Source organism: Henningerozyma blattae, chromosome 9 (genome assembly GCF_000315915.1).
Source record: "Henningerozyma blattae CBS 6284 chromosome 9, complete genome".
Taxonomy (NCBI): Eukaryota; Fungi; Ascomycota; class Saccharomycetes; order Saccharomycetales; family Saccharomycetaceae; genus Henningerozyma; species Henningerozyma blattae.
In genome coordinates, this window is record NC_020193.1 from 474,100 (window position 1) to 500,558 (window position 26,459).

At 30.7% G+C, this 26,459-nt stretch overlaps 7 protein-coding genes and 1 non-coding gene across 8 annotated transcripts; 4 read left to right on the forward strand and 4 right to left on the reverse strand.

Annotated features, from left to right (window-relative positions):
* Window positions 1-294: 294 nt before the first annotated feature.
* Window positions 295-2,901, reverse strand: TBLA0I02090 (uncharacterized protein; the record flags this gene model as incomplete). The annotated part of the gene is made up of 1 exon (XM_004182338.1): window positions 295-2,901. One exon carries the CDS (start codon window positions 2,899-2,901, stop codon window positions 295-297), a length of 2,607 nt encoding a protein of 868 aa, XP_004182386.1.
* A 947-nt stretch (window positions 2,902-3,848) lies between these two features.
* EMC10 (Emc10p) lies at window positions 3,849-4,589 on the reverse strand (the record flags this gene model as incomplete). Its single annotated transcript, XM_004182339.1, has 1 exon — window positions 3,849-4,589. The coding sequence occupies one exon, from the start codon at window positions 4,587-4,589 to the stop codon at window positions 3,849-3,851; it is 741 nt and encodes a 246-aa protein (XP_004182387.1).
* Window positions 4,590-5,330: 741 nt separating this feature from the next.
* On the forward strand, window positions 5,331-8,081 carry YOS9 (Yos9p; the record flags this gene model as incomplete). Its single annotated transcript, XM_004182340.1, has 1 exon — window positions 5,331-8,081. One exon carries the CDS (start codon window positions 5,331-5,333, stop codon window positions 8,079-8,081), a length of 2,751 nt encoding a protein of 916 aa, XP_004182388.1.
* Window positions 8,082-8,204: 123 nt separating this feature from the next.
* Window positions 8,205-12,362, reverse strand: SPT7 (SAGA histone acetyltransferase complex subunit SPT7; the record flags this gene model as incomplete). Its single annotated transcript, XM_004182341.1, has 1 exon — window positions 8,205-12,362. The coding sequence occupies one exon, from the start codon at window positions 12,360-12,362 to the stop codon at window positions 8,205-8,207; it is 4,158 nt and encodes a 1,385-aa protein (XP_004182389.1).
* Window positions 12,363-14,330: 1,968 nt separating this feature from the next.
* TBLA0Itrna19D lies at window positions 14,331-14,402 on the forward strand. The gene has a single exon. It is a non-coding gene; the product is annotated as a tRNA-Asp (tRNA).
* A 552-nt stretch (window positions 14,403-14,954) lies between these two features.
* TBLA0I02130 (uncharacterized protein) lies at window positions 14,955-15,679 on the reverse strand (the record flags this gene model as incomplete). Its single annotated transcript, XM_004182342.1, has 2 exons — window positions 14,955-15,354; window positions 15,633-15,679. The coding sequence occupies 2 exons, from the start codon at window positions 15,677-15,679 to the stop codon at window positions 14,955-14,957; spliced, it is 447 nt and encodes a 148-aa protein (XP_004182390.1).
* Window positions 15,680-16,364: 685 nt separating this feature from the next.
* Window positions 16,365-19,454, forward strand: MAK21 (RNA-binding ribosome biosynthesis protein MAK21; the record flags this gene model as incomplete). The annotated part of the gene is made up of 1 exon (XM_004182343.1): window positions 16,365-19,454. One exon carries the CDS (start codon window positions 16,365-16,367, stop codon window positions 19,452-19,454), a length of 3,090 nt encoding a protein of 1,029 aa, XP_004182391.1.
* Window positions 19,455-21,950: 2,496 nt separating this feature from the next.
* On the forward strand, window positions 21,951-24,200 carry TBLA0I02150 (uncharacterized protein; the record flags this gene model as incomplete). Its single annotated transcript, XM_004182344.1, has 1 exon — window positions 21,951-24,200. One exon carries the CDS (start codon window positions 21,951-21,953, stop codon window positions 24,198-24,200), a length of 2,250 nt encoding a protein of 749 aa, XP_004182392.1.
* Between the last annotated feature and the right edge of the window lie 2,259 nt (window positions 24,201-26,459).

Here is a 26,459-nt window from a genome sequence, read left to right on the forward strand (position 1 = left end):
AGAAATTAAAATGTTTTAATACGATCAAGTACAGGAACAACGAGAAAAGCCTAGAACTCAGTCTTCTGGTAGTTTACCTTTATTTTATCCATAGCTTTTATTTTTATTCTAATTTATTATTTCATTAGCTAGTTAAATTTAATTATGTTAATTTAAAACAATATTATGTTCTTTTTTAAAGTAATTCGCCCCTAAGTTTGTACTTTTTATTTATTTATATATTTTTGTTCTTACATATTTACTATTATAATCTTTTATCAACTAATTAAAATAAAAATACAAATTAAATGGGGATTATGAATTAGCCATTAAATCTATTAACTCACTTTCAGGATCTTCGTCATGTATTGCTGTTTCAATATTTGTTAGTATCTTTTTTATGCCACAATTTAATTGTTGATGAGGCATTATGGTTACTAATTCATTAATAATTTCCACTCTTTTTTCATCATTCAAGAAATTAGTTAAAGCCATGATATTATTAAATTCATCAAAGGATTTAACATTTGGAACACTAATTTCATTATCAAAACAATTCAAAAGATCCATTTCTTTTAAAACAGTATATTTGGAAGTTGTTGTAATAATTAATAACTTGTTATTAATTTCATTACTATTATTACCATGCATAATTGGTTTTTTCTTTAATAATACTTTAAACATTTGTAAAAGATTATTTGAAAATCTGGGGCCTATTGGTACCCAATCTACCATAGTTTCGATAGAATCAACAATAATAATGCTTAAAGGTGATTTATAAGAGTCTCTAAAGATATTATCAATATATTGAATTTTACTATTTTCACCCATTCCAATTAATTCATTAGAAGATATCAATCGAACAAATGGAAATTTAGAATTCATGGCTATTCTTGCAGCCATGGCAGTTTTACCTGACCCGGATGGACCATGTAATAATATAGAAATTAGTCTTGTCTTTGAGCTTTCACGAATTTGTCTAACATAACGATCACCATTTTTAATGATATAACCAATATTTTCTGAAAAATTCAATATACCACCATCACAGCATTGATTTAATTCCTCTTCATTAATACCAAAAGCAGGCTTAACTTCAGTTAATGCGTTCAAGAAATCGGATCTACCAACTTTAAATTTAGAAATTTCCTTGTTTAAATTATTATTATTTATCTTTGCACCCTTACCGATTTTTATTGTTTTATTAATGGCAAATGAACTTGCACTTTTAACAAGACCTTCAATTTCAGCACCAGAAAAATTATTTGTTAATTCAGATAATTCTCTAAAATTAACATCTTTTTCCATTAAATTGTTTTCTCTCATTTTTTTAGTTTGAATTTCAAAAATTTCTACTCTACCATTTACATCAGGTAAATGAATTTCCACTTGAACTTCAAATCTACCGGGTCTTAAAAGTGCACCATCGATTAAATCTTTACGATTTGTCATACCAATGACTAAAATATTATTCAATTGATCAACACCATCCATTTTAGCTAGTAATTGATTTACCACATTATCACCAACACCAGTTCCATCACCTCTTGAGCCTCTTTGTTTAAAGATGGAATCTAATTCATCGAAAATAATAATATGTAAGGAAGAATTATCACCTTTAGCCCTATATTCTTCTTCGGCGTCTTTAAATAAATTTCTAATATTCTCTTCTGATGATCCAACATATTTACTTAAAATTTCAGGACCATTAACAATCTTGGGTTCTTTAGCATTTAGCATAGTACCAATTTTACGAGCAATTAAAGTCTTACCAGTCCCTGGTGGGCCATAAAGCAAAAGACCTTTTACATGCTTAATACCTAATTTTTCAATAATTTCTTGGGGAAAAATTCTTGAAGCAAAAGCTCTTCTAAAGATCTTTGTGAATTCTTTATCTAACCCACCAACCCCTAAATCTTCAAATTTAAAGTCTGGCCTTAAAATCGCATCTTGCTTACCTGATCGTGGTGATGAAGGATGCTGAGACTGATGTGGCTGTTGATGTAACAGACTACTAGGAGAATGTTTGGAGTTATTGGAAGTAATACTACTAAAACTATTACTGTGATGATGGTTTAAAATATGAGTGTAATTCGATCCACCTGAATTATTATTTTGAGTTGGTGTCGTTGGCGTTTTAAAGACAGAAGAAATAGAATTTGATCTTTTCAAATTTACCAATCCATCCCTACCTTGAATGAAATTTATTTCTGATTGGTTTGTCAGTATTCCTTTTGTTTGAATACTTCTGGAAATTGGTTGAATAATTTCAACATCAGAAATATCAATGGGCTGAATACTTTCGATTTTTAAATCAAAAATGAAATTGTTAAAATCAAATATTAAATACTGTGTTGGCTGTAGGATTTGGGAGTGAAATAATTTTTTAAAATGGTAAGATAATTCTTCTGGGTCAAATTCTTGTGGAACAGCTTTTGATTTAGTTCTAAAATTAATATCGATATTAATCAACCCAATATAGTTCTGCTTATTTGTATATTTCAACATATCAAATATTTTGCATTCTATTGGTTGATTCAAATTCCATTTCCCCCAAGTTCTTTGATTACCATTAAAACCAATTGATCCTGGTGGTACTTCATTTGTGGTCTTTGTAGTAAAGACATAGGTATTGTCGATAATAATATAGACATTATCAGGGAAATCTATATTATTGACTGTAACTACGTTTGTTAACGCATAATTGTTATTTGGACAATTGATTACTTGCAAATATCTAGCTTTGGAATCAATTCTAGATATGAAAGAGTTTGAAGAATCATCAGAAGTGTTTGAAGTATTCAAATTCAAGAACGAATTGTTACGAGAATGAGGATTGCTATGGTTATTATGGCTATTTTGTGTAGAATTATTAGAAGGATGTGATTGTGAAGGAGATGTCAAGTGAGATGATATAGACATCCTATGCAGATGCGGTATTTTCAATTTATCCAATTTATCCATTATCAATACAATAAAAGAAGAAGTTGAATTTGGAGAATCTCGGAGTTTATTTTTTCCAGAGCAATAAGATGGTTTGTATTTTAGTTTTTCCGATCAGCGGCTGTTTCGAATTGTGTGCTTTTATTTTAATCTTAATTTTTTTTTTTCACTCAGCAATATGAAGAGAGATTAAGGGATATTGAAAAAAGTTACAGATGCAATCTCAACATAAACCAAAATCTGATGAGAGATATGTAACTTTTCAAGCAGAAAGAATTGTAAATGAAAAGAGATCTATTGAGAGCCGAATGCTTACAAATATATAAATATCAACGTTAGCTTCTACAGTAAAACTAGTATCAATATCTGTATCGATCGGTATAAATATAAGTGGAAGCTATATATCTCAAGCAGTACATGATCTCCTCCCACGGAGATCCAGCCCTGGCAACTAAGATCACTGTTCGGAGTCAGCCTAAAGCAGGGGTAATAGAACAACCCGAAAGCAGGAGGTGGTAGCGTAAATTAGACCTCCACAGCATTGCCTAGATGACTATTAATAACTCCGTGGTTAATTCCAGGGAATTGTCACCGAAGTCATGACTTCACAGATTTTGGACGTCTACAGCAACGGTGACACGTCGAAGGGAACGTGCCGAGCACTAATAACCTTCGGGTGGTAGACATCCCTAAAACAGTCCGAGCAGAGTCAGGAGAAGTCGAAGTCATCTGATAAGATTCGTCCACCATGACAGGAAGAAGCATGGTTATAAGGCCCGCCTGTGTCGAATATAGTAGGCGCCAGGGCTAACCAAGGTTTCCGAATAGTGCAAAGACATATAGAGGTCCAGTATTTATGTAATTTATGTAATGTAATGTATGTATATATGTCTGTAGTATCACGTGCAAATGATGTTTGAGATGGATTAATCCCTTTTCTTCTCAGCTTCCTTACGCTTGTTGCCTCTTGTGAGGGCAGAGTAAAAGTTGTATGCTAGAATACCAAACACCATGGTCCTCCAATTTTGTTCGAACCAGGACTTAGGAGCCTCTTCATCTTCGTCAGTCTCGGCAGTTTCAGCATCAGTTGTACCAAACTGAACACTAGCTTTATTGGCAGCTGCTTCACGTTTGTCCTTGTATGTTTTGGTTACCTTCTTCAAGGGAATAGCTGGTGCTTGTGGGCCAGCTCTTGGATATACAATTTTTGCTTGAATGTTTAGATTGCCGGCTGTAGCCTCTTCAGTTGGCTCTTCATTAGTTTCCTTCGTGCTGGCATTCTCTTGATATTCGATTTTTTCCTCTTTAGAAAATGATAAGGAATTGATAATATCTTTATCAGCGTCGTACATTTCAATATTTAATTGGTATGGTACATCTTTCATTAATTTCATATATGAGAAGCATGGGATATTTTTATGATAATCAGAATTTCCATTAATAATTGCACTTATGCAAACTGGATTTTCAAAATTTTGTAAATTTAATTCCAAATTTTCTTCCACTGTCTTCAACAAGTTATCTTTTAAATCCACCTCAAATTTAATTAGTGGTAATTTAGCATTAACGTCAACATTGTCTAAATCATTAATAAATAATTCTAATTCAGCACCTAAAGCTAGCTTACTAGCAACTGCAGCTGTGTATAATAAAGTTTTGATTTGCATCTCTCTCAGGAAAAATATGGGATTACTCCTTTTTTATTCGAACAATCGAAGTCATTTTCTTCACAATTTCTAAATATGTTTGCAAGATTCTTCATATTTATGTTTTATCAATTCCCTCATTTTCATAAATTTTCTACTCAATGGTTTTCCCCGTTCGATTCTTGAATGCGACATTGTAGAATTAGTAAGGATCAAAGCATTTCAATATTTAACAGAGAAATTTTTTAAGATACTAGTAGGTTAAAAAATACTTTAAAGGAAAAAATGGTTACAAGAGTGCTATATCACGCATGAGGTAATTATATTCCATATATATATATATATATATCTATATATATCTTGGCATTCGTAAGAATGTAGAAAGTATTTGGAAATGTCCTTTTTTTAACTTCCGTAATAAATAAGGTAGCCGAAGAGAATTGATGAAATTGTTGAAATTTAATAATCCTATAAAGTTGTTAACATACAAGCTTTACTTAAGATATACATATTTGTATTCATTGAGGTTTTCAAAACTCAATTGTAATATTAATTAGATAATCTATTGATCTTTCCTATTCAGTTACCTGATATTTTTAAAGATTTTTTCCCTGAATTTTAAAAACAATTCCCTTTTTTTGACTGATAAAAGATAGAAGAAAGCTACTTCCATATGCCTTTTATAGATTTAACTCCATCATAAAAACTAAATAAACCAATCTTATCTTTTTCATATTAAGTCCACCTATACTTAGCATAAGAATGAAATTAATTAACAATTCAATAATATATTCTTCACTAATAATATGTTACTCTATTAATCAAGTCCAAAGTTTGTTTGCACCTGTTCAAGATCCTTTCTCAACAGATAAATATTCAATCAATTATATATCTAAAAATAAATGGCTAAGCTCAATTGAAAATAACCAGACCGCCTTGGAAAATGGGTCTATTATTAAAATAAATGATTATTCAAAATGTTTTATACCAACAAATAAAAATTCCGGTTCTAATCTATTTCAAAAAGATTTGACTTCAGACCAATTAGATGAAATATATCAAGAAAGTTTAAAAAATGCAATGGAAATTATTACAAATGATTTAAAAGGCTACTGTATGGTCTACGCTAATGGGTTTTGGACATATCAATACTGCATAGGTAACTCTTTTACTCAATTTCATGGTGTACCTGGAACAACAAATTCTTTATTCTATACTCTAGGTAGAGCTCCACCAATGGAAGTGGATATTCAAAATTCAAGGAGGTTACAAAAGAAAAATAAAACCAAAAAAATATTAACACATGATGATGATTTTCAATTGTTATATAACGATTTCGAATACTACATTAGTGAAATTATCGAAAATGGTCAAATTTGTGATTTAACAGGTTTACCAAGAGTTACAGAGGTTCAATACGTTTGTGGTTCTGCTTTTGGAGAGGCTGCCATTCAATGGGTTAGAGAAGTGAAAACCTGTGCATATGAAGCTCAAATTGCTGTCCCAGCATTGTGTGATCTAGAATTATTATCACAAAGTAAAGATAAAAAAAGTGCCAAACAGATCTATTGTACTAATGAAGAAAAAGATATTACTATCAATTCAAAACAATCAATATCAGATGTATTACCAAAATATTCACCATATTTCTTAGGGCATGGCCTTTACCTTTTAAACCCACATGAAAATATACCAGAATTAAATACATCTGTTATTTTATACACTGGGGACGTAGACTTGCTCTATGACGAACAAACAACATTATCGGACTTATACGCACATCTGTCAAAGGCAATTCCAGTTATGTTATTCCATCAGGCTTTAACTTTGCCAAATGGTGCAAGATTTCAAGAAGGTGATGCATTCCAATGGATCGCAGAAATTGTTGATATGAATTTTAATCACATTAAAAACGTATTCGTTGATATCGGATCAGACGGTATGGCGAACTTTGTCATAGACGATAAAACTGAGTTCCCTGACGAGGGGAATTTTATATACGTTGCATATGGTGAAAGAATCGATGGAACTAAGGGAAGTAGACGCGTCAAACAGGAAAACAAGATTAATAGGCCAAAATTTAAAACTCTAAAAGCTACTCAAGGAGCTCCAACAGAACTTCAAAATCAGGAAAATGAAAATGATCTCACTGTTGCATATGTGGATGAAACTGCTACTTTCCGAAATAATAAAGAAATGATTGATGCTATAATGAATATCCTAACAAAAGAACCAAATTTGCAACCCTATCTAGATTCCAATGCAGAAGAAAAGGAAAATATTGAAGAAATAAAAATTGAAATCATAGATCATACTCCCGAGTTTATAGATGACCCTCGCTATAATGAGCAAGAAAAAGAGCAAGAGAATAATGCTCTACTGCACTCGGTAGACAATACTCATGAAAATAACTTAGAAGAGAATAATTCTGAACAAGTGCTTGAAGAGATTGATAGCACTTCATATTTGGCTAGAACTGAAATATCTGATGATCACACGGAGCATATTGAAGAAATGAAACTGAATGAAGAAGATTCTAACTCTAACATTGGAAGTAATGTGTTGGAGGAATACACTAATGAAAAAGGGAAATTAAATGTAGAAGAAGCTACAGAAAATTTTAACGACAGACAAATTTCTCAGTATGTGGAAGATCTAAAACAGAACAGTATCGTTGAAGAGAATAATATTAATACCGCTGAAAAAGTGATCATGGATCATGATAATATACCTAACAAACTTAATATAGAGGATCCTGAACGTCCAACAATATATGAGGAAGATCTAATATCTACGAATCATATGAATGATGAAAATAATGAGATTGAGGATATTATAATAGATCAAGACTGGCAAGAAAATTTTAACATCAATAAACAAATTTCTGAACTAGCTTCTAACAACGAAGAAGAATACCAACACAATGATCAATCTTTTGAAAGTAGCACTGAAACATATTTGAACGGCCCTTCAGATAATACTAATATCAAGCCAGAAAATACAAATGACTCTTTAGAGGCTGAAAATGAGAGATACGAACAGTCCAACGAAATGTATACTGACGAAATAAATGAGAATATTGAAAATATTGTGGAGGATAGTAGAAAAGATGATGAAAATACATATGATGGCATTACACCAGAAATATCTTCCTTGGGAAATCAAGTCAATGATGAACAGCACGACGATAGCAAACAATCACATGCCCACCAGCAGGAGGAACAATCTGATAAGAACAAACAGGAAACTCATTCTCAATATGCCGAGCAAGAAGAACCAGATGCTTATATGGAATATGTAGAGCAAGAAAAAATAAATTTTCAAGATCAAGTTGATATGCAACAATATCGAAACTCTGAGATACAACAGGAAGAACATATTGCGTCAACCACTTCATTAGCAGATCAGGCATCGCTTGAACCAACAATTTTAGATGATAAACATATATCTGTTGAGGTTACTGATATTTCAAAACAAGTAGATGACAATTATGAGCTACGTGATGAGCTATGATTTTTTATAATTATGAAGTGTTTTTTAAAAATATTAAATAATTGCAGATAAATATATAATACAAAAGAATCTATTTCTGTATAAAATAATAAAATAAGACTCTAAATGAAGTTTGTGGTATCCCTATTGGTCTAGCCTAGGTAAACTTAAGCTAAAAGAACTTGTTGCCGGCGAAGTAGTTTGCCCAAATAAGAAGTCTGTGTTCACACCTGTTGGTGTATCTAGGGGATCCTGTAAAAATGAATCCTCATGGTTTTCATCTTTCGGTATATTTTGATCAGACTTTTCAGGTTGGCTATCATTTTGATTTGATGAGACCTCAGTCTTTATTTCCTTAGCTTCCTCTTCAGGTAAAAAGAATGCATCTGCAATTAACTTTTTCTTATAGTTTGTACTGATCTTACCTGTTGGAGGAATTTTAGGCCTATTATTAGATTTACCTTTTATTAAAATTTCATCATCCTCAAGTATCGTACCTTCTGGATATTTATCCTCCTCTGATTCAGGTAGAGTTTGACTCTTCTTGATTTTTATCAAATATGCTTCAGATCGAGCCATTGCTTTTTCCAATAATGGTGTTAGTATAGAAGAATAACGTTTTGAGTCAATATCCTCTTTGATAATTTTCCTGTATACAATATTATGGTATTCTTCTGGCTGAATTTTTTTAGTTTGATCTGCAGAATCCACGGTATTGGATTGAAGCCTGAAAGTTAGCATCTGCAGTGGTACTGCAGAACTTAAAACACCAAATTCTTTTTCTAGACCCAATTCCTTGAAGCCAAAGAAATCTTCACCAGTTATCTCTGTTGCAAAATCACCAGTCATGAAACTTTGACTTTCATCTTCAAAATTTTGTTCTGAAAGAGATTTCAAGGTAGGACGTAATAATTCTCGCAAAAAGTTTTCTAGCTTTACTTTGACATCTGATAGTCTCTTAGTCTTCTTTGTGAATTCTGTTTCAATGTAAGTATATAATTCATCTGGTCTAAATATACCATTTTCTAATAATGATAACTTCAAGATATCACTAGTACTTTTTTGATTTAAAGACACACTTTCTTGATGAACCTTTATAGTCTTAATTAAATTTGATAAATAAATTTCACTCATGTCTGATAAAATAGATATCGCAGAAGGTTGTGTGGATTCAAAACCATTAGCCATTGCAATTTTAGAAACATTCTTATACATCATGTTTTTCATGAGAACTTTGCTATATTTCATATCTCTTGTAGGTAATGCAGATACAGGGTCTAATTCAAATATTGTTTCAAAATTAGTTGGCTTAAATTGGTGAGATTCTAAAAATGCAGATCGTTGTGCATTGGTTTTACTTGAATGCATAGATTGAGGTGATTGCAGTAACCGAATTAGTGAAATCTTATGACAAATATGTCTTATTTGTTGTATGAGAGTTATATTTTTATTCATCTGAGGAGTTAAACCAGAATCATCATTTCCACCGAATTTAATGGTAGTGCTGTTATCTTCTTGTAACATATGCTTAACCAGTTCATCTTCATCTTTGTCGACAGAGGTGGTTTCTACACCGTCATATTTCAAGGGTGGGATGGTATTATTTATTTCATATTGAGTGAAGAATGTCATATCATCCATATCTAATTCTGGAGGTTCCTTATCTAAAATAGCCTCAGAATCAATCTCAGAATCTGCAACAACTTGAAGTTGTGTTTCAAATTCTTGTTTTATGATTGTTCCAAACCCATTTTTCATTACTAACTCTTTCTCCTGTATTTTATTTTCTCTTTCTTGTTCCTTTTGTTCCTTATATTCAATTAGCAATTGGTCAAAATTCTTCATTTTATCTGGATTTTTTAGTAAAGCTTTAGCATCTTTATTTAGCTTCCCATCTTTGAAATAAGAGCTTCTATCCATACATAATCGAGCTCTTACAGGGGCAGTAAGAGTTTTCCATATTGAAAGTTCTACATCATCTTTATCATCATCACGTTCCATAAAGTGTGCTGTTTCTTCTAACTCATCATCAATGTCTTCCTCCTCTGCATCTTCTTCCATTTGGATTTCTTCATTTTCTTCATTTTCAGCAACCCTATTTACGTTTGATGACTCCTTTTTATTTTCTAAGTTTTCGTTCTCTTGCGTTAAATCATTATCTTGATTTTGAGATGGAGCGGTAATAATATTAGACGTTACATCAATGGCATCAGAAGTAGTATTTGTAATAGTGTCACCATCAGTGATGGTTGTATCAATAGTTGTGCTATTAGTTGTAATTGGTTCTTTATCTAAAGAATTCTGATCACGTACATCGTTACCAAGGTTAGCATCGGTCTCTTTACTTTCTGGTTCTTCATCTTCAGCAACACCATTTTTCTCTTGAGTTTCAGTATTATTGATATTAGACTCAGTAGATTCGGAAGCATTCGCTGGTTTATGGGCACCCATATTTAAACCTTTCCTTCCTGAGCCTGCAACTTCATCTTCCTCTTTATAATCTTTATCATTCTCCATACTTTCAATTTCTTTTTCTACCTCTGCTCGATTCCGGATTACGATATCAGGAATTAGTGGTATTAATTGAAGTGATTTCTTTTGCATGGCAAATGCATGTGCTCGTAAGTAATGCGAAGGGTCAGAGTTGTAAGTTAAGCAGTTTTTCCATATTAACATTATATCATCAACAAACTCCAGTTTACGTGTATATTGAAATGTCTTCAATTTTTTTAGAACTGTGTTTAAGTCCATAGATTTCTTGATAACTTGATGGTAATTTGGAGCTTCTCTTTTGCTCACTTTGTTTAGGAATGGCGTTGAATGTTCAGTATAATTTCTTAATTCTAGAACGACCTTTTCACATGCTTCATAAAGTTCTTCTTGGCCAACTTTCTCATCAGACGCCCATTTAGATCTATTTTTTCGAACATCAATAATCAAATGCCTTAACTCGTAATCAGACATTTTTAGCTTTGGCTTATTCTCGTGAATTTCTGAAAGTAAATGGCTCAATGATAAATTTGCAGCGCCAAGACTAACATTTGGTACATGAGTTGAATTCTTTCTAGGCCTCTTGTTTTCATGAGGTCTGTCTTCTTCTTTTGAATTATCAGATTTATTTACCTTACTTCCTGAATGGCCTACATTATTTTTCTGAGATTTATTACTTTGGACTTTAGTAGCTGGCTTTTCTTGATCCTTTAAATTATCGTCCATGTTATGCTCATCATCATCAGAATTGTTTTCTTCACTGCCAGAATTGCTACGGCGTCTCTTCTTTGAGGTTTCTAAAAGTTTGTCATTTTCTACTAATTTTAGCCTCTTTAACATTGTTTCGCGATCATGTTCAAAGCTATGATATATTTTGTTTGAATTCTCCATAATTTTGCTTGAATCACTATTGCGAAGATTCTGTAAGGTATTTCTAGATATGGAGAAATCTATAATTAGTTTGTGTTGGTCATCATATTTACATTCCCCAGGTGTAATACTACTTTGATTATTAACTGGGTCAGGTTGATTAATAGTTACTTCTTTTTTCGTGGTATCTTCTTCGTCTTCATCGTCGTAATTGTCTTCTTCATCATCATAGTCATCATTTGGTTTAGGTGTTTCAGTATTTTCATTTGTTTTAGTGATCAAAAATGGCATCTCTTGAGATTCAGATTCATTCTTTGCGTTGTCCTCTAATTCAGTATCTAGAAGAACATAGTCTAATAAGCTTGGTTCATCAATATTACCCATAAAATCTTCATTGTTTGCGTAGTTTACATCTATTACACATTGCCATAGTACGTATCGTACCTTTAATGATAGATTACCGATGAATTGATGGCCATTTATCTGTTGTCTAAAATTCTCTAAATCTACCCTCGACATGTCATCTTCATTTGGATTGGTATTATCGACGGATAAAGAACTTTCACGATCATTTAAACTTTTCGGGGTTTGCTTTTCATTAGATTTTAAATTATTATTGAGAAGATTATAATTTTGATCATTAAAAAGGTTATTGTGGCTATTATCATTGATATTATCATTATTATTGATGTTATTGTTTGTCATGGGTATATTAGAGAACATCTTGACATTTAGAGAAATATTACCGTTAAGGAATTCTTTCCATGTCATTAATCTATTTGAATCATTTTCAATTGATAATAGATATTCTAATAGAATTAGTTGGAAAGGTGTTAAATAGAGGTCAAATATTTGATCACTAAAAAGTTTTTGAGATAATTTCAAGAGTGACTCTGCATTGGTTTTTTGGTAATTTTGTAAAGGTACTCGGTTATTATACATTGTATTTTATCACAGATATATTAAGGTATGAACAATTGAATGATATTTTAGGTTAGCGGCTCCTGTTTCAATTAAGTGCTAAAAAATCGTACTAACCAAAAAAAAAAACAGTAGTAGGTGATCTTAGAAAAAATAGCAAATTAATTCTAAAAGGGGAGTATAAATGTTATTTTGAGGAGTGCCGTAAAAGGATTGGAAGGAGAAAGTTTTAATAATGTTAGTATTTCGTATAAGTTAAAGTAATTTTCGTTTGATCTATGTGAACAATGGTTAAATCCAATTGAGTTTCACTTTTTCTGTATGCTCCTTCAGAAGTATTATTGTTAAATGATTCTAGATGAGCTAATCAAAAGTAAGATGCAACTAAAAACCACGTTAACTGCTTATTTGTGTATTTTTTTAGTGATGAAACTGCTAAATTTCACATTTTTTTTAATTATTTTTTTTATTGTATTAAGCTCAAAAGACGACAAGCGAGAAGCCCGAAAAACTTACCTAAACTAGTCTACAAGAAAGAGTATTAATAATGGTTTTAGATGTCTTTAGCTATTTGGGAAAGATATTTGTTAATAATCTCTAACAATTGTAGCATTCAATCTCAACTAGCTACTGAATAAATAACTGACGAATAAGTAAGAATTGAATAGTAAGGCGTATCAGTTGTTTACTAAGAAACTGTATGAAAAAGTTTCAATGAAATATAACATGAAATAGAATAGCGTTAGTTGAATATCAAAATATAACTGCTAACTGCAAAATTGATAGCTATTGTTTAGAAATTTTTACTTTTTATTCCTTAATAACGGTGAGTATGATTAAATAGAGAACTATTTATCTTTAATAAGACTTGTTACAATTAACATCTTATTATATACAAGCGTTCAAAACAAAGGGCATCTTTATCAATCCAACTAATATAATTTACAATTTGTGGGCTATTTTTATAAAAGGAAGTGAAATTAAGTATAATAATTGAAGAAATTCTATCAATTGAACATTTATTTTTTTCTTTGAAGGGACAGCCTGGACGCAACCATTGGCGGCTAATGAAGGTTCTAGAAGAAGCATAACAAGACTAGAAGAATAGCTGTTTCTTGTTAGTAATTGTTTCTTATTTGTAATTGTTTCTTATTCGTAAAATTGTTTTAAGTTGATGAAAAATTGATATCTACTAAGTAGAATTTTCTATCTGTTTTAAGTATTAATTGAATTTAATTAATAAGTCTTCAATTCTATTTTTCTTAATGCAACATTATTATCCATAACTTTCTTTTAATAATATTTAGAACACATTATTCATGGTAACCTCCAGGGATTATTCAAAGTAATATTTACTTATTTTTTAACAAACTCTAGTAATGTTTTTTTAATAATTATTGCGTGATCTCGATTGCTGCACGTGCTATAGAACATGGCATTTTAGTTGCACCAGTAATGTACAATATATTTAAAGATTACATAATTTAGTATTTTTATTATTACCTTGTTTCATAGTAGGTAACTCAAGAAAGTTCAATTTGTATGTTTGCTAGAACTTTTTGTAACGTTTGATTGAACTAAATGTGATCTGTCTCACTAAGTCTTTATTTTTATTAAAACTTAAGTAAGGTCTATTTTTAACCAATGTAGATCTTATGCGGTCAAATTATCCGCTATAACTATCCTACACTTAGACTTTGACTAAATTAAAGGTTCTCTAAAGTAGTTTGTTAATCACTGGAGTATGTTTATAAAGAGATAAGTATTTACTAGTTGCTGAGATTTAAGAGAATGAGATATTGGGAAAAAGATGTAAAGGATGTAAAATGAATTACTTTCATTTAAGTTAATTAGTTTTATACCCTTTTTGTAATCATGAATAATTTAGTCAGTTTTATATAGTATCACTGTATTATGATAAACACATATATTTTCAATAATTTCCGTAAATATATATATATATCACAAAATTTTTAAAATATCAGAAGATCCCCGATAGTTTAATGGTTAGAATGGGCGCTTGTCGCGTGCCAGATCGGGGTTCAATTCCCCGTCGAGGAGATCACTTTTTTGCATAATGTTGGATGATAATCACGTGACTTTAAAGTATCAGTTTTCGGTGTTATTTAGTATATATTATTGGAATAAAATTATAATTTGAAATAGTTGATTCAATGTTATTCAAAAGATATGTGGTTGAATGTTTTGTGTTATTGTGAGTTTCTTTTTAATTACTTATGATTATTTTTGTATTTAAGTAAAAAAGTAAGAATCCCTAAAGAAGTCCTAAATATAAAAAATATATTAAAGTTCATATAAATATATTTAAATAATATATGTCAATATATATACATAGATACGTAAATATATATATTGATAGATAATGAGGATAAGCGACTTAAAAAAAGAAAGATATAGACATAAAAGAATTTGCATATTTTTCAGATTATCGTTAGGTTATTTTCATTTTTTTTTTTCATAATGAAAAATGATCATTTCTTTTAATTTTAAATTATAATTTATTTATTTAATTTTATTACCTATTTGGTAAAACAAGAAAAAAACAATCATTAAGTACTAAGATTTTTTTTTCTTGGCCTTCAAATAAGTAATCTATACTGCATATTTCTTAGTCCATTCTTTAGCAGTTGCCTCATACTTTGGTCTATCAGTTTTATAAATATGAGCAATTTCTGGTACTAATGGATCATCTGGATTAGCATCAGTTAATAGGGAACAAATAGACAATAAAACTTTGGAGATAGTTAAAGCTGGAGACCACTGATCCTTCAATATATCTAAACAAATATTACCATTGGCGTTAATATTTGGATGATATATTTTAGTAGTAAAAGAAATCTTTGGTGGTTTGAATGGGTAGTCTGTTGGGAAATGAATAGATAAGAAGAAGACACCACCAGCGTATGGGGAATCTGGTGGACCCATAATGGAAGCTTGCCAATGATAAATATCATCACCAACTGGGCCAGCGGAACATGAGGTAGGTGGGTCTCTGTTTAAAAAATAAATTACATAATAGCGAGTTCAAAAATTAAAAAAAATTAGATTGGAAAGTTCAATCGTTATTTTTGTTTTCTTGAACAACAAAATTTACATCAAATTTTATGTTAGTATTATGATTATTTCAGAAAAGAGAACATGCAGAAATCTTGGAAAAATCTTGTAGAAATCTAGTAGAAGTATTGTAAAAATCTTAGTCTAGATATTGAAATCCTGCCAATGAGATCTACAAAATCTTGGAAAACAAAGCGTATTATTCAAATAACATACCTGCCTAGATCGTTCAATTCCTTAGTAATACGTTTTAAAGAGGACATGATAAATTTAATGGGATTTTGTTCTGTGGCTTAACCAATTATATATATGAAATAGAAGTTGAAGAAAATATAACCTAGAATAAACTAGATCGAATTATAAAAAATATAATTTTGATTGGTAAAAAAAAACAACCTTTATTATATTTTAAATATGAATTGTCAAAAAATTACAAATACAAATACAAAATTAATGTAAATATAACTTTTGCTCACTAAATCAAGTTGTAATGGAAGAAGAAAAGTAGTTTGCTGAGTGAGCAACATAGAGCGTCGTAGAGAGGTACAATCTCCAGAGAAACTTGCGCAATACACTTTCGCACCATTCCCGCTTATTCTATGAGCGGTGGCAAACCTTGTGTGGCCTGATCAGGAAATACCGCACAAAAAGTATGTCCTACAAGGTTACCCGGTATGCACGTGATTGGATCTGGTTCATCATGTGATATGCATGTGACAAAAGGGTCGTTAATGGGAATTACTTAATGGGGCAATTTCACGCCAGGTTCTTTTTTTTTTTTTTTTATTTTTTCTTTTTTCAGTTGAAAAATTTTTGATTCCGATGAGATGAGTTTAATGATAAAATGATGTTTATAATATCAGTTAATATGGATTGAATCTACATAAATCAATCTTGTTTAAAAGTGGTAATTGCTGGTTAAACAAAGATAAGATAGGTTGAAGAAAGATGTCTGAATCTAACAAGAACTCATTGGACTTGTCTTCTTTGAAGGATAGAGTTTCTTCAAAATTGAAACAATCTGAAAATAATAAGAATGTTAAGAGTAAAACCAAGAACAACGAAAAGGTGAAAAAAGACAATAAGGATAAGAGTAATGTAGAGAGTAAGGACAAGACCAAGAAAAAGAATAATAAAGATATAGCCAAGAGCAAAGAAAGTGCCAAGAGTAAAAAAATTGATGAAGCTTTGAAAAAAGAAGCATTAGCTTTAGGTGCTACTGAAGAAGATTTGGATCTTATTGGAGACTTGGATGAGAACGCTGATGAGATGAGTGAGCAAGAATTCAATGATAATGAGAGCCAAGAAGATGCCAAATTTGACACTGATTTGAAAAGTTTCATGAATAATCTAGGTTTTGACAAACATGCTGTCGATAATGCTGAAGAGGAAGAAGAAGAAGAAGACGATGGAAAACTTAGTTCAAACTCCAGTAAAGACGAAGATGAAAGAGAAGATGAAAATGAAGGGGAAAATGAAGGGGAAAATGAAGGGGAAAGCGAAGATGAAAGCGATCAAGATTCAGAAAAAGAAGTAAGTAAAAAAAAAAATAGATCCAGACGCAGGTTTGTCGATAAATCATCAGTAGTAGATTCAACTAAACTGATTGTTCCATATGATACTCTATGGTATGAAATTCCATTATACAATCAACTTGATAACTCTGAAGAAAAAGAGCCATTAACTAACGAACAAATCGAAACTCTATTTGAACGTGGTAAACAAACTTTAGAGTTAGATAATCAAACTTATTATGATGAATTTACCAAAGATTCTTCTCAACGTAAATTTATGTCACAAATGTTATCTGATGGTACTTTGAATGATAAAATCTCCGCCTTGACTTTGCTAATACAAGAATCTCCTATTCACAATATGAAATCATTGGATACTTTATTAAATTATTGTAGCAAGAAATCTAGAAATTCCATTCTATTAAGTTTGAATGCATTAAAGGACTTATTATTGAATTCTTTGTTACCTTCTGATCGTAAATTAAGATATTTCAAAAACCAACCTGGCCTTTCTATGATGAATAATAAGAGAACATTGGCTATATTTTATTTCGAAGATTATTTGAAAAAATTATTTTTCAAAATGTTACAAATATTGGAAAGATTATGTCATGATCCAATTATTCATGTTAGATCACAAGTATTGAATCATATCTTCGAATTTATTACCAGTAAACCGGAACAAGAATTCAATCTATTAAAATTAGGGGTTAATAAGATTGGTGATATTGATTCTAAAGTATCTTCGAAGGCATCATATTTATTATTACGATTACAACAAGCTCATCCTAATATGAAGAGTATTATTATTGATTCTATTGTTGATCTATTATTGAAACCAAATGCTGGATATCATACTACTTATTATTCCATTATTACATTAAACCAAACTATTTTAAAGAGAGCTGAGGATTCAATTGCTAATAAATTAATCAAAACATATTTCACATTATTTGAAAAATTTTTACTTCAAACTGATAAAGATGAAATTGAAGATGGTAAACAAAAAGAAAATACAGAAAAAAAATATGAACAACATAGAAAGAAGAATTTCAAAAAGGGTAAAAATGGGGGTAGATCAGTAAAGAATGAAAAAACTGAAAATGAAATCATTAATGAAAAAAATAGCAAGATATTTAGTGGTTTATTAACAGGTGTCAACCGTGCTTTCCCATTTGCACAATTGCCATCTGTTGTATATGAAGCACATATGGATACTTTATACAAGATCACTCATTCTACCAATTTCAATACATCTATTCAAGCATTAGTTTTAATTAATCAAGTTACTGTTAAGGCCAAATTGGATAATAATAGATATTACCGTACATTATATGAAAGTTTATTAGATCCTCGAGTATATGTATCATCTAAGCAAGGGATATATTTGAATCTTTTATATAAATCATTGAAACAAGACGACAATGTGGAAAGAGTGGAGGCCTTTGTTAAACGTATTCTACAAGTATCTATCCATTGGTTAAACATCGGCAGTATTGCTGGGTTTATATTTTTATTGATTCAATTAAGTAAGAACGTTCCTCAAATCAAAAATCTTTTGAAAAATTCACCAGTCGATCACGAATATGCTAGTGATAATGAGGATAATGATGACACTGAGAATAAGAAAGAGAATGCCGATGTACGGGTGTATGATAGCCGTAAAAGAGACCCAAATTTTGCCAATGCTGATAAATCTTCATTATGGGAAATCGAATTATTTTTAAATCATTATCATCCGACAATCCAAACTTATGCAAAGGCCTTTGTAGAAGGTAACACTAAGGATGTGACGAAACCTGACTTGGGTTTATTCACAATTACTCATTTCTTGGATAGATTTGTCTATAGGAATGGTAAACAAAAGGCTAATTTAAAAGGTTCATCTATTATGCAACCATTATCCAGTGGTGCAATGATCAACGAAAGTTTATTGGTGAAATCTACTGGTATGAAAAATGAAGAAATACCAGTGAATACTGAAGATTGGTTGAATAAGAAAATTAGTCAAATTAAACCAGAAGATAAATTTTTCTATCAATATTTCAATAAGAAGCAAGCCGCTATCAAGAAAGTTAATAAGAATGAAGTCCACGATGGATTTGATAGTGAAGAAGAAGACATGGATGAGAATGAAGTCTGGGACGCGTTGGTCAAATCTAGACCTGAAGTGGAAGACGATTCAGATTCAGGACTTGACTTAGATGATGAAGATTTCGGATCGATGGGTGAGGATAGTGATGATGACAACGAGCTGTTAGTGGAAAGCGATGACGATGAGATCATCAACGACATGGCCGATGAAGTTGACGACATTGCGGATATTGACGACGTCATTGAAGACAGCAAATCAAGAAAACGTGGTGCTGATGAAATGAACTCCGAAAGTGAAAGCGAGACTGAAAACGACAAGAGTAAAGGCAAGGACAAGAAGAGTAGGAAGAAGGCAATCAAAGAATTGCCTCTATTTGCATCTGCTGACGATTATTCGCAATACCTGGGGTCCGACTCCGATAGCCACTAGTGTAGGTGTGTGTATAGTATAGAACCATGTAGTGTAATATAATATAATATAATATAATACAAAATCATATCATATCATATAATACCGTATAATATAACATAATATCAATATAATACAATAGAATATAGTCAAATATAGTATATAGTTATGATAGTCTAAACCTATAGTCGTGGTGTGAACCTTGTTGCTAAGAGTCGCCACTTTCCGAATTAGGACTACAGATACGCCGGACACTCGGACCGGAGAGTACCGGCTATGAACCTATTTCCAAATCAGGGGCAGGATTCCATATCGGGTAGGCCCGTGACTGCTCCAGGGCTCCGCTTCTCGGGAATGCTGGACGTATTAGGCTAGGAACGTGACAAGCCACGTACAGATCCCCCGGCCACGGCGATCCCGTGGCCGGCAGAGGTCCGGAGAAACTCGGTCCGGAGAAACAGATGTGCCACATTGTTTCGGATCTGGAATGTGTCCGGAATGTTGTGTCATTGGCCGGCCGGTCGCTAGTTGCCCCGCGTAGAACCCTGAAACAATGGGAAGCTGTCACCCGGACAAAACCAGATGTCACATTCTCTGAGGGTCCACTTTCTGACATACTCGGTGTCCTTAAGATCAAGGATATCAGAATATTTATCATAAGATTTACCTCAAGACTTTTTTAAAGTTTTTACCATAAAAATAAACAAATAAAAAATAAATAAATAGACAAACAGCTTTCCTATGAGTTTATTGGTTTCTGGTTCTAGAGGTTCTTGGAAACATCTTGAAACCAATCCAGTCACAAAAACCGTATTATTTGCGATTATTTGCGATTTTTCCTGGCACCCTCCCATCCTCATGCCCAAGAATAGTACAATCTCAAATAATCTCTCTCTTGATATTTAGTGTTAATTAAACTTCCTACATCTACATCTACGTAACTATTTACTTTTCTGTTTTTGTACAACACCGTTGTCTGTTTTTGAATTTTCCTAGAAAAATGAAATCCACAAATCCATTTTTTCAATTGATTACGTTGTCATTATTATGCTTCGCAAAGAAATTAGCTCACCACTTTTTAAATAAACTTGACCTACTCAGATAACTCCGTATATTAATTGGTATTCTGTCTTTTCTAACTCGCTCATACACTTTCCCGATATATATAAAACTATAAAACACTCCTCCATACACTTCTATATATACACACACACATATGCAATCATTTCTACATATATATAGATATAAACATATCTATGGAAAGTTCTATATATACATACTCATGTTTCAACCTCTTTCATCTAATTGTTTCGAGCGTTTGTTGACTCGCTTTTAAATACTGCTCTATGTTTCATCTACCTTGTTCTAACCCCTCCTCCTGTACTTCCTCCTGTATATCCTATTGCTTCTTCTCCTCTCTCTATTGTCACCCCTTCTAAATGAAATTTTCCATTCTACTTTGAACTTCATCAACAACATATTTTGTATTACAATTTTCCTATTTCTACATCGGCTCTATATCACTCTTTTTTCTTTTCTTCTATTTGTTACGAAACCTCCCATTGAGATCTCTTATATAAATAAATCACTAATACACATCTCCTTTTTTTCCCATTGTTCTCTTGCAAAGTTTACAAAAAAAAAAAATCATTTTAAATTGTTCTATATCATAATTTCATCTTTTTATTTCTAATTTTCATTTTTATTTTTTCAATTGTTTTTCCTATTATTACTATCATCTGTTTACATATCCGAGTACACACTCAATAATTGGTTTAATACATTAAGAATTCAAAGTCATTAAGTTTTTTTTTGAAAAAAGAGGAAATAAAAAGAAAAGACAGAAACCTTTATCCAAATTAAAGCCTTCATCGGAATATCCATCAATTTATTTTTAACTATTCAATAAGGTAACCCGCATTCTAAATTCGTGACATTTTGAATACTACTTTATACATATCCCTAATTATGCTCTTATTGTAAATTACTTTTTTCAATTATAATACAATTTCTTTTTCTCTTTGTTTTTTTTTTTACATTAATTTTGATAGGCTAGCATTTTCAATTTAAAAGGTACCATCCATAATAAATAAACACATCGCAAATAAAAAATTATATTTTTTTTATACTAATCAAGATCTTGGATTTCAAAGCTTCCTTATCCTTCAACCAATCTCATACGTATCCCCCCCTATCTCATCCATATTTTTTTTATTTATTATTATTTTATTTCTTCCCTTCTTTACTCCACTCTTTCTCACATAGTAATATTCTATCATTATTATCATTCTTCTTAAAGAATAATAAGAAATAAAAAAAATAATAAAAAAAATTAAATATAATAATAATAATAATTAATAGACTTGTACATTTTTGACCCAAAATAAAAAAATACAAAAAAAAATCCCGTGTTGTCAATACTATCACCCTTTTTTTTTATTGATTTTTATTTTTTTTCTGCATACTTATCACAATTATATATATCGCATCACTTACCCTTAACTAATAATATCTACAATGAATGAAAAACCAAATCATGCTAATCTACGACAAATTCCAATTAAATCAATTCCTGACAAAGAGGACAAACCTTTCCGAAATCTGGCTCCAGATTCAGATCCCATAAATAATCCGCAAGGCGAAGATGAAGCTATTAATAGTAATTTACAAAAAAAAATAAATGATGATGAGATTAATGACATTTCTTCTTCCTCTTTGGAATCAACTTCTAGTTCACTAAAAAATTATACCCAATTATCTAAAACAAGAGTATTCGATGTTTTTACTCAAGATGTCAAAAATATAGATTCAAATTCTGATGACACTAATTCATTACAAAAATCGAATGATTCTAAATTCGATGAAATTCAGGATTTAGATATTTTCCAACTAGATGAACTTATTAATAACAAAATTAAAGAGGATTTTTTAAAGAAACTTAGGAAGAATAATAACAATAATAATTATAATAATAAGTCTATTGAAGATGCTAAAAATATAGAAAATTTAAGAGATACTGATAACATTAAAAGTAATAATCAATCAGATCATACTAATATAAACCTGATAAATTCAGGATCTGGGAAACTTCTTAATGAAGATACTCTTTCCAAAAAATACCCAATTAATAAATTATCAAATTCAATCCTTGAGAGAGGCACAAAGCCAATACCGTTAAATCAATTATCATTAACTTCTAAAATTTCTCAAGCGAGAACTGTTTTAGATAAACCTATCATATCAAATACCCCATTAACGTCAACACAATCAAATATACCAACCAATTCGAATACAAGCTCAATTTCAAACCCTGAACCTATAGATACAAAAAATATTTCAAATACACAAAATAAATCTTCAAATACCCCATCTTCATTAACACCACAAACCGGTAAAAGTCACGATAATGATAAATGGACAGCAGAAGTGGAAAATGCATTTGTGGAATCATTACATTTAATTATTAAAAATGGCCCAAATAAAATTAAAGTTTTAAATAAAGGTTATGGAAGAAACGAATTAATTTCCATGTATATCTTGGATAAATCTGGAGAATTAAGAACTAAAAAACAAATATCTTCGCATATTCAAGTTTGGAAAAAGGCAATATTAAATAAAATTTCATGTAATGAAGATTTAGAAGTACAAGAAAAGGAAATAAATAAATTAATTGAGAATGGTGCAGAACAAAATGAAGAAAATATTAAAAAATTCAATACTATTTTCGAAGAAATTTTACGTAAACATAATTACCGTGAAAATTCAATAGATAGCAGCAATTCCTTATCAAATTCTTTAAGTTCTTTACATTCAGATAAATCAAACTTCGATAATTCAGATAGTCTTTATCAAGAACTTCCAAAGAGATATGAATCTCCTCAATTAGAATATGCAAAAACAATATACCAACAAGTTGATAATCTTAAATGTGTTCCAATTACATACCCATCTTTAGAATCCCAAGATATCACAGAGGAGGAAAAATTGGCAATAAATAAAATATTACAAGATGCTGAAACTTTGAAGAGACAACAACGACTTTTAATAGATAAAAACTGGAATGAATCAAAATTATTATTAAATCAGAATAATGCAAACACTATAAGAGAATTTAGCGGAGAACAAACTATTGATACTTCGTCAAACTCTAAAAATTTAAGAAAACAAATCGATATTAATTTAGAAGAAAATCATAGCTCAACAGTCAATGAAAGAAATGAACAAAAATTTCAAAATACAGAATCCAACGAATCTTTACTTCAAAACAAACATAATACTATCAATATTTCTAATCAAATACCGTTTAACAAAGGTTTTGCAAAACCACCAATGGGGATAACCCCAACTTGGGGCATGTTCCCTCCCTATGGTCCAGGCTTAGGATACTCCCCAACTCATTTTCAAAGTCCTACAGTAATGAGATATCCGATTAATAACCAACAAAATAGATCATTTGTCGATTTTCAAACTCAATATAATCGTGTAAATCCAAATTATTACTCTCCATTAAACACAAATTTTCAAAGATATTCAAACTCCCCCAGTTCTAGAACAGGAAGAACTTCCCCATTTAATGTAAATTTAAATATGGAGTCAAATTTAAGAGATGCCTCATATCATGAGTCATCAAATTTACAAGATAACTCTACAACTGAACACCAAACATTCAGACAAGGTTTAACAAGTAGACCAGACCAAAATAAAAATTCTATATCTTCTTCATCATATGAAAATATAGAATCAAGTATAGAGGATAATGACAAATAGCACTGTTTCAATTCTAAATTCTATAATTTAGCTTCCCTTGATATCACTCATTGAGAGAGTAATTTCGTAGTTGCTAAACTTATATAATGTATTTAATAATATTCTTTGTATTTTATTCTACGTTTAATTGACCAATTTCCCTTTTCAAATTGTAACAAAAAAACAAATTTATCGTCCCACAAATTCTTTTTTAAAGAATCTTATTAGTTCATACTAATATTATTTAAGATATGAATATATCTTAATCTTAATAAAATGGCCCGGCATATAGATATAGTACTTTATCGTTATTAATCTGGGGGTGTTGGCCACTGTAATATCTTATCAGGATTGTGTGCTTATTTGTTCCTCTATAGGATATCTTTTGCTAGGTAATATGAACCTCTTACTGCCAATTAAATCCGATTACCCAACTAATTATTTTTCTGAATTTTATAGCATTAAAAATGAACATCGAAAAAAATTCTAACTGCTTTTGGACAAAACTTTGTAAATTATGTCAGTCAACAAACCTTTATCCATAACCTAAAAGGTAGTTATATCAAAGATACTGAATTTATAATATAAACCTGGAAAATTTAGAAAGATAATTTAAAACTATAAGCTGAACAATAAAAACAAAGCTTTCATAATATAGCTTAACTGATCTTCTACTCTTGTCAGTTGAGCTACCAGTCTCAGTGCTATTCGTTTCCCATTTCAACTTTGAGATAATTACTTATAGAAAAGTTTATGTATGATAATTTTTAATTTTTTCCATCAAACAACGATGGTAAACAAAAGTGCATTCACATTTTAAGTACACTTCGTACAGAATCATTATCTTATACAATAAATGACAGAACTTGATGTAATTACCCATTGGAAAGTTCGACAGTTGATGGTACTTTCAAATAACCGTTCTCTTTTGATAAACAGCGACTCTATTTAGAATAATATTCTGTACAACCTGTTATCAGTGATTTTGCTGGTGCTGGGTGCTTGGGTATACAATGAAAAATAGAAATTGTCCTTTTCAAACCATTTCAATATCACTAAACTGCTTATTAGAGCCTTGATTAAGATTTGAAGTATGCTAATTGTAGATTACAACACGTTTTATAAAAGAACTTTGATTTATCCTTGAATATATACTTAGTAGTATTTAAATGAATGACGATCACTCAATGCAGGCTATCGGAATCTGGAGTACACAGTAATAAGACCTTAATGTGAGGTTTGCTACTTTTATGTGTTAAGACTTCTAACCAACCTATAGCAAAAATAATAGATTGGTACAAAATATACTGTACTAAAGTATATATGTTTTAGCATCATTATAAACAATCCACCTAATATATAGGTGTTTTCCCCAATTTCCTATAAGATACCATTAGTATTTAATTTGATATTTAGATTGGTAACCCGGTTAAATAATTAACCACAGTGGATATTTAAATACTAAGGAAATAAGTCACCAGCTTTTGAATCCAGTTGTAACACAGCTGTCTCACAAGTATTTCCTCTTAGGCTAGAAGTACGAAGTATAGCCCATATGAGGAAGTCTTCTAGCTTTTCTTTAGTTAAGTTAGACTAAAATCTCTAACTTCATCAGGTTAGGATGTATATGAAATATACTGATTTCAATATGTGACTCCAAAACTTATCCGCCTGAATAATACAACAGATGGATTATTCTCCATTAATATCTACAACTTCAAGCATAATTTACTAGGGAAAGGTTCACAAAATAAAGATAGAAAAAAAAACTCAATTTAATATTCTGCTAATATCAGCTAATAAGGCTAGCGGAATTTGTATTTTCTGTGTTTAGTATTTATCTCCATGATTAATTAGTTTCTTATGTATCTAGTGTTAGTGGTGTCTTAGATGACAAGTATTACAGAATTAGTTATGTTTCCTTTAAAACTGTTCTTAGAAATGTTTCAGGCAATTTATTTTTGTTTTGTATTTTCTTGAGCCTTTAAAAAAAAGTCATAAAATATAAAATATACATCTGACAATAAGATTAATAAATAAAAAAAAAGGTTTCTATAAAAGCCATGTATTATTACAAATTATAAAAAATTATTAAGACAACAACATACATTATCCTTTTATTTAATTGGTACCATCTAACGCAAATATTAAGTATATAGATAGTGCAACTTCCATATGACATATATTACCTATAATTGCCTGCAAATGCCTATAGTTACCTATGATTACATAATTTCTACAAGATATATCCAAAAATTTAACTTTCCTTGTTCAAATACA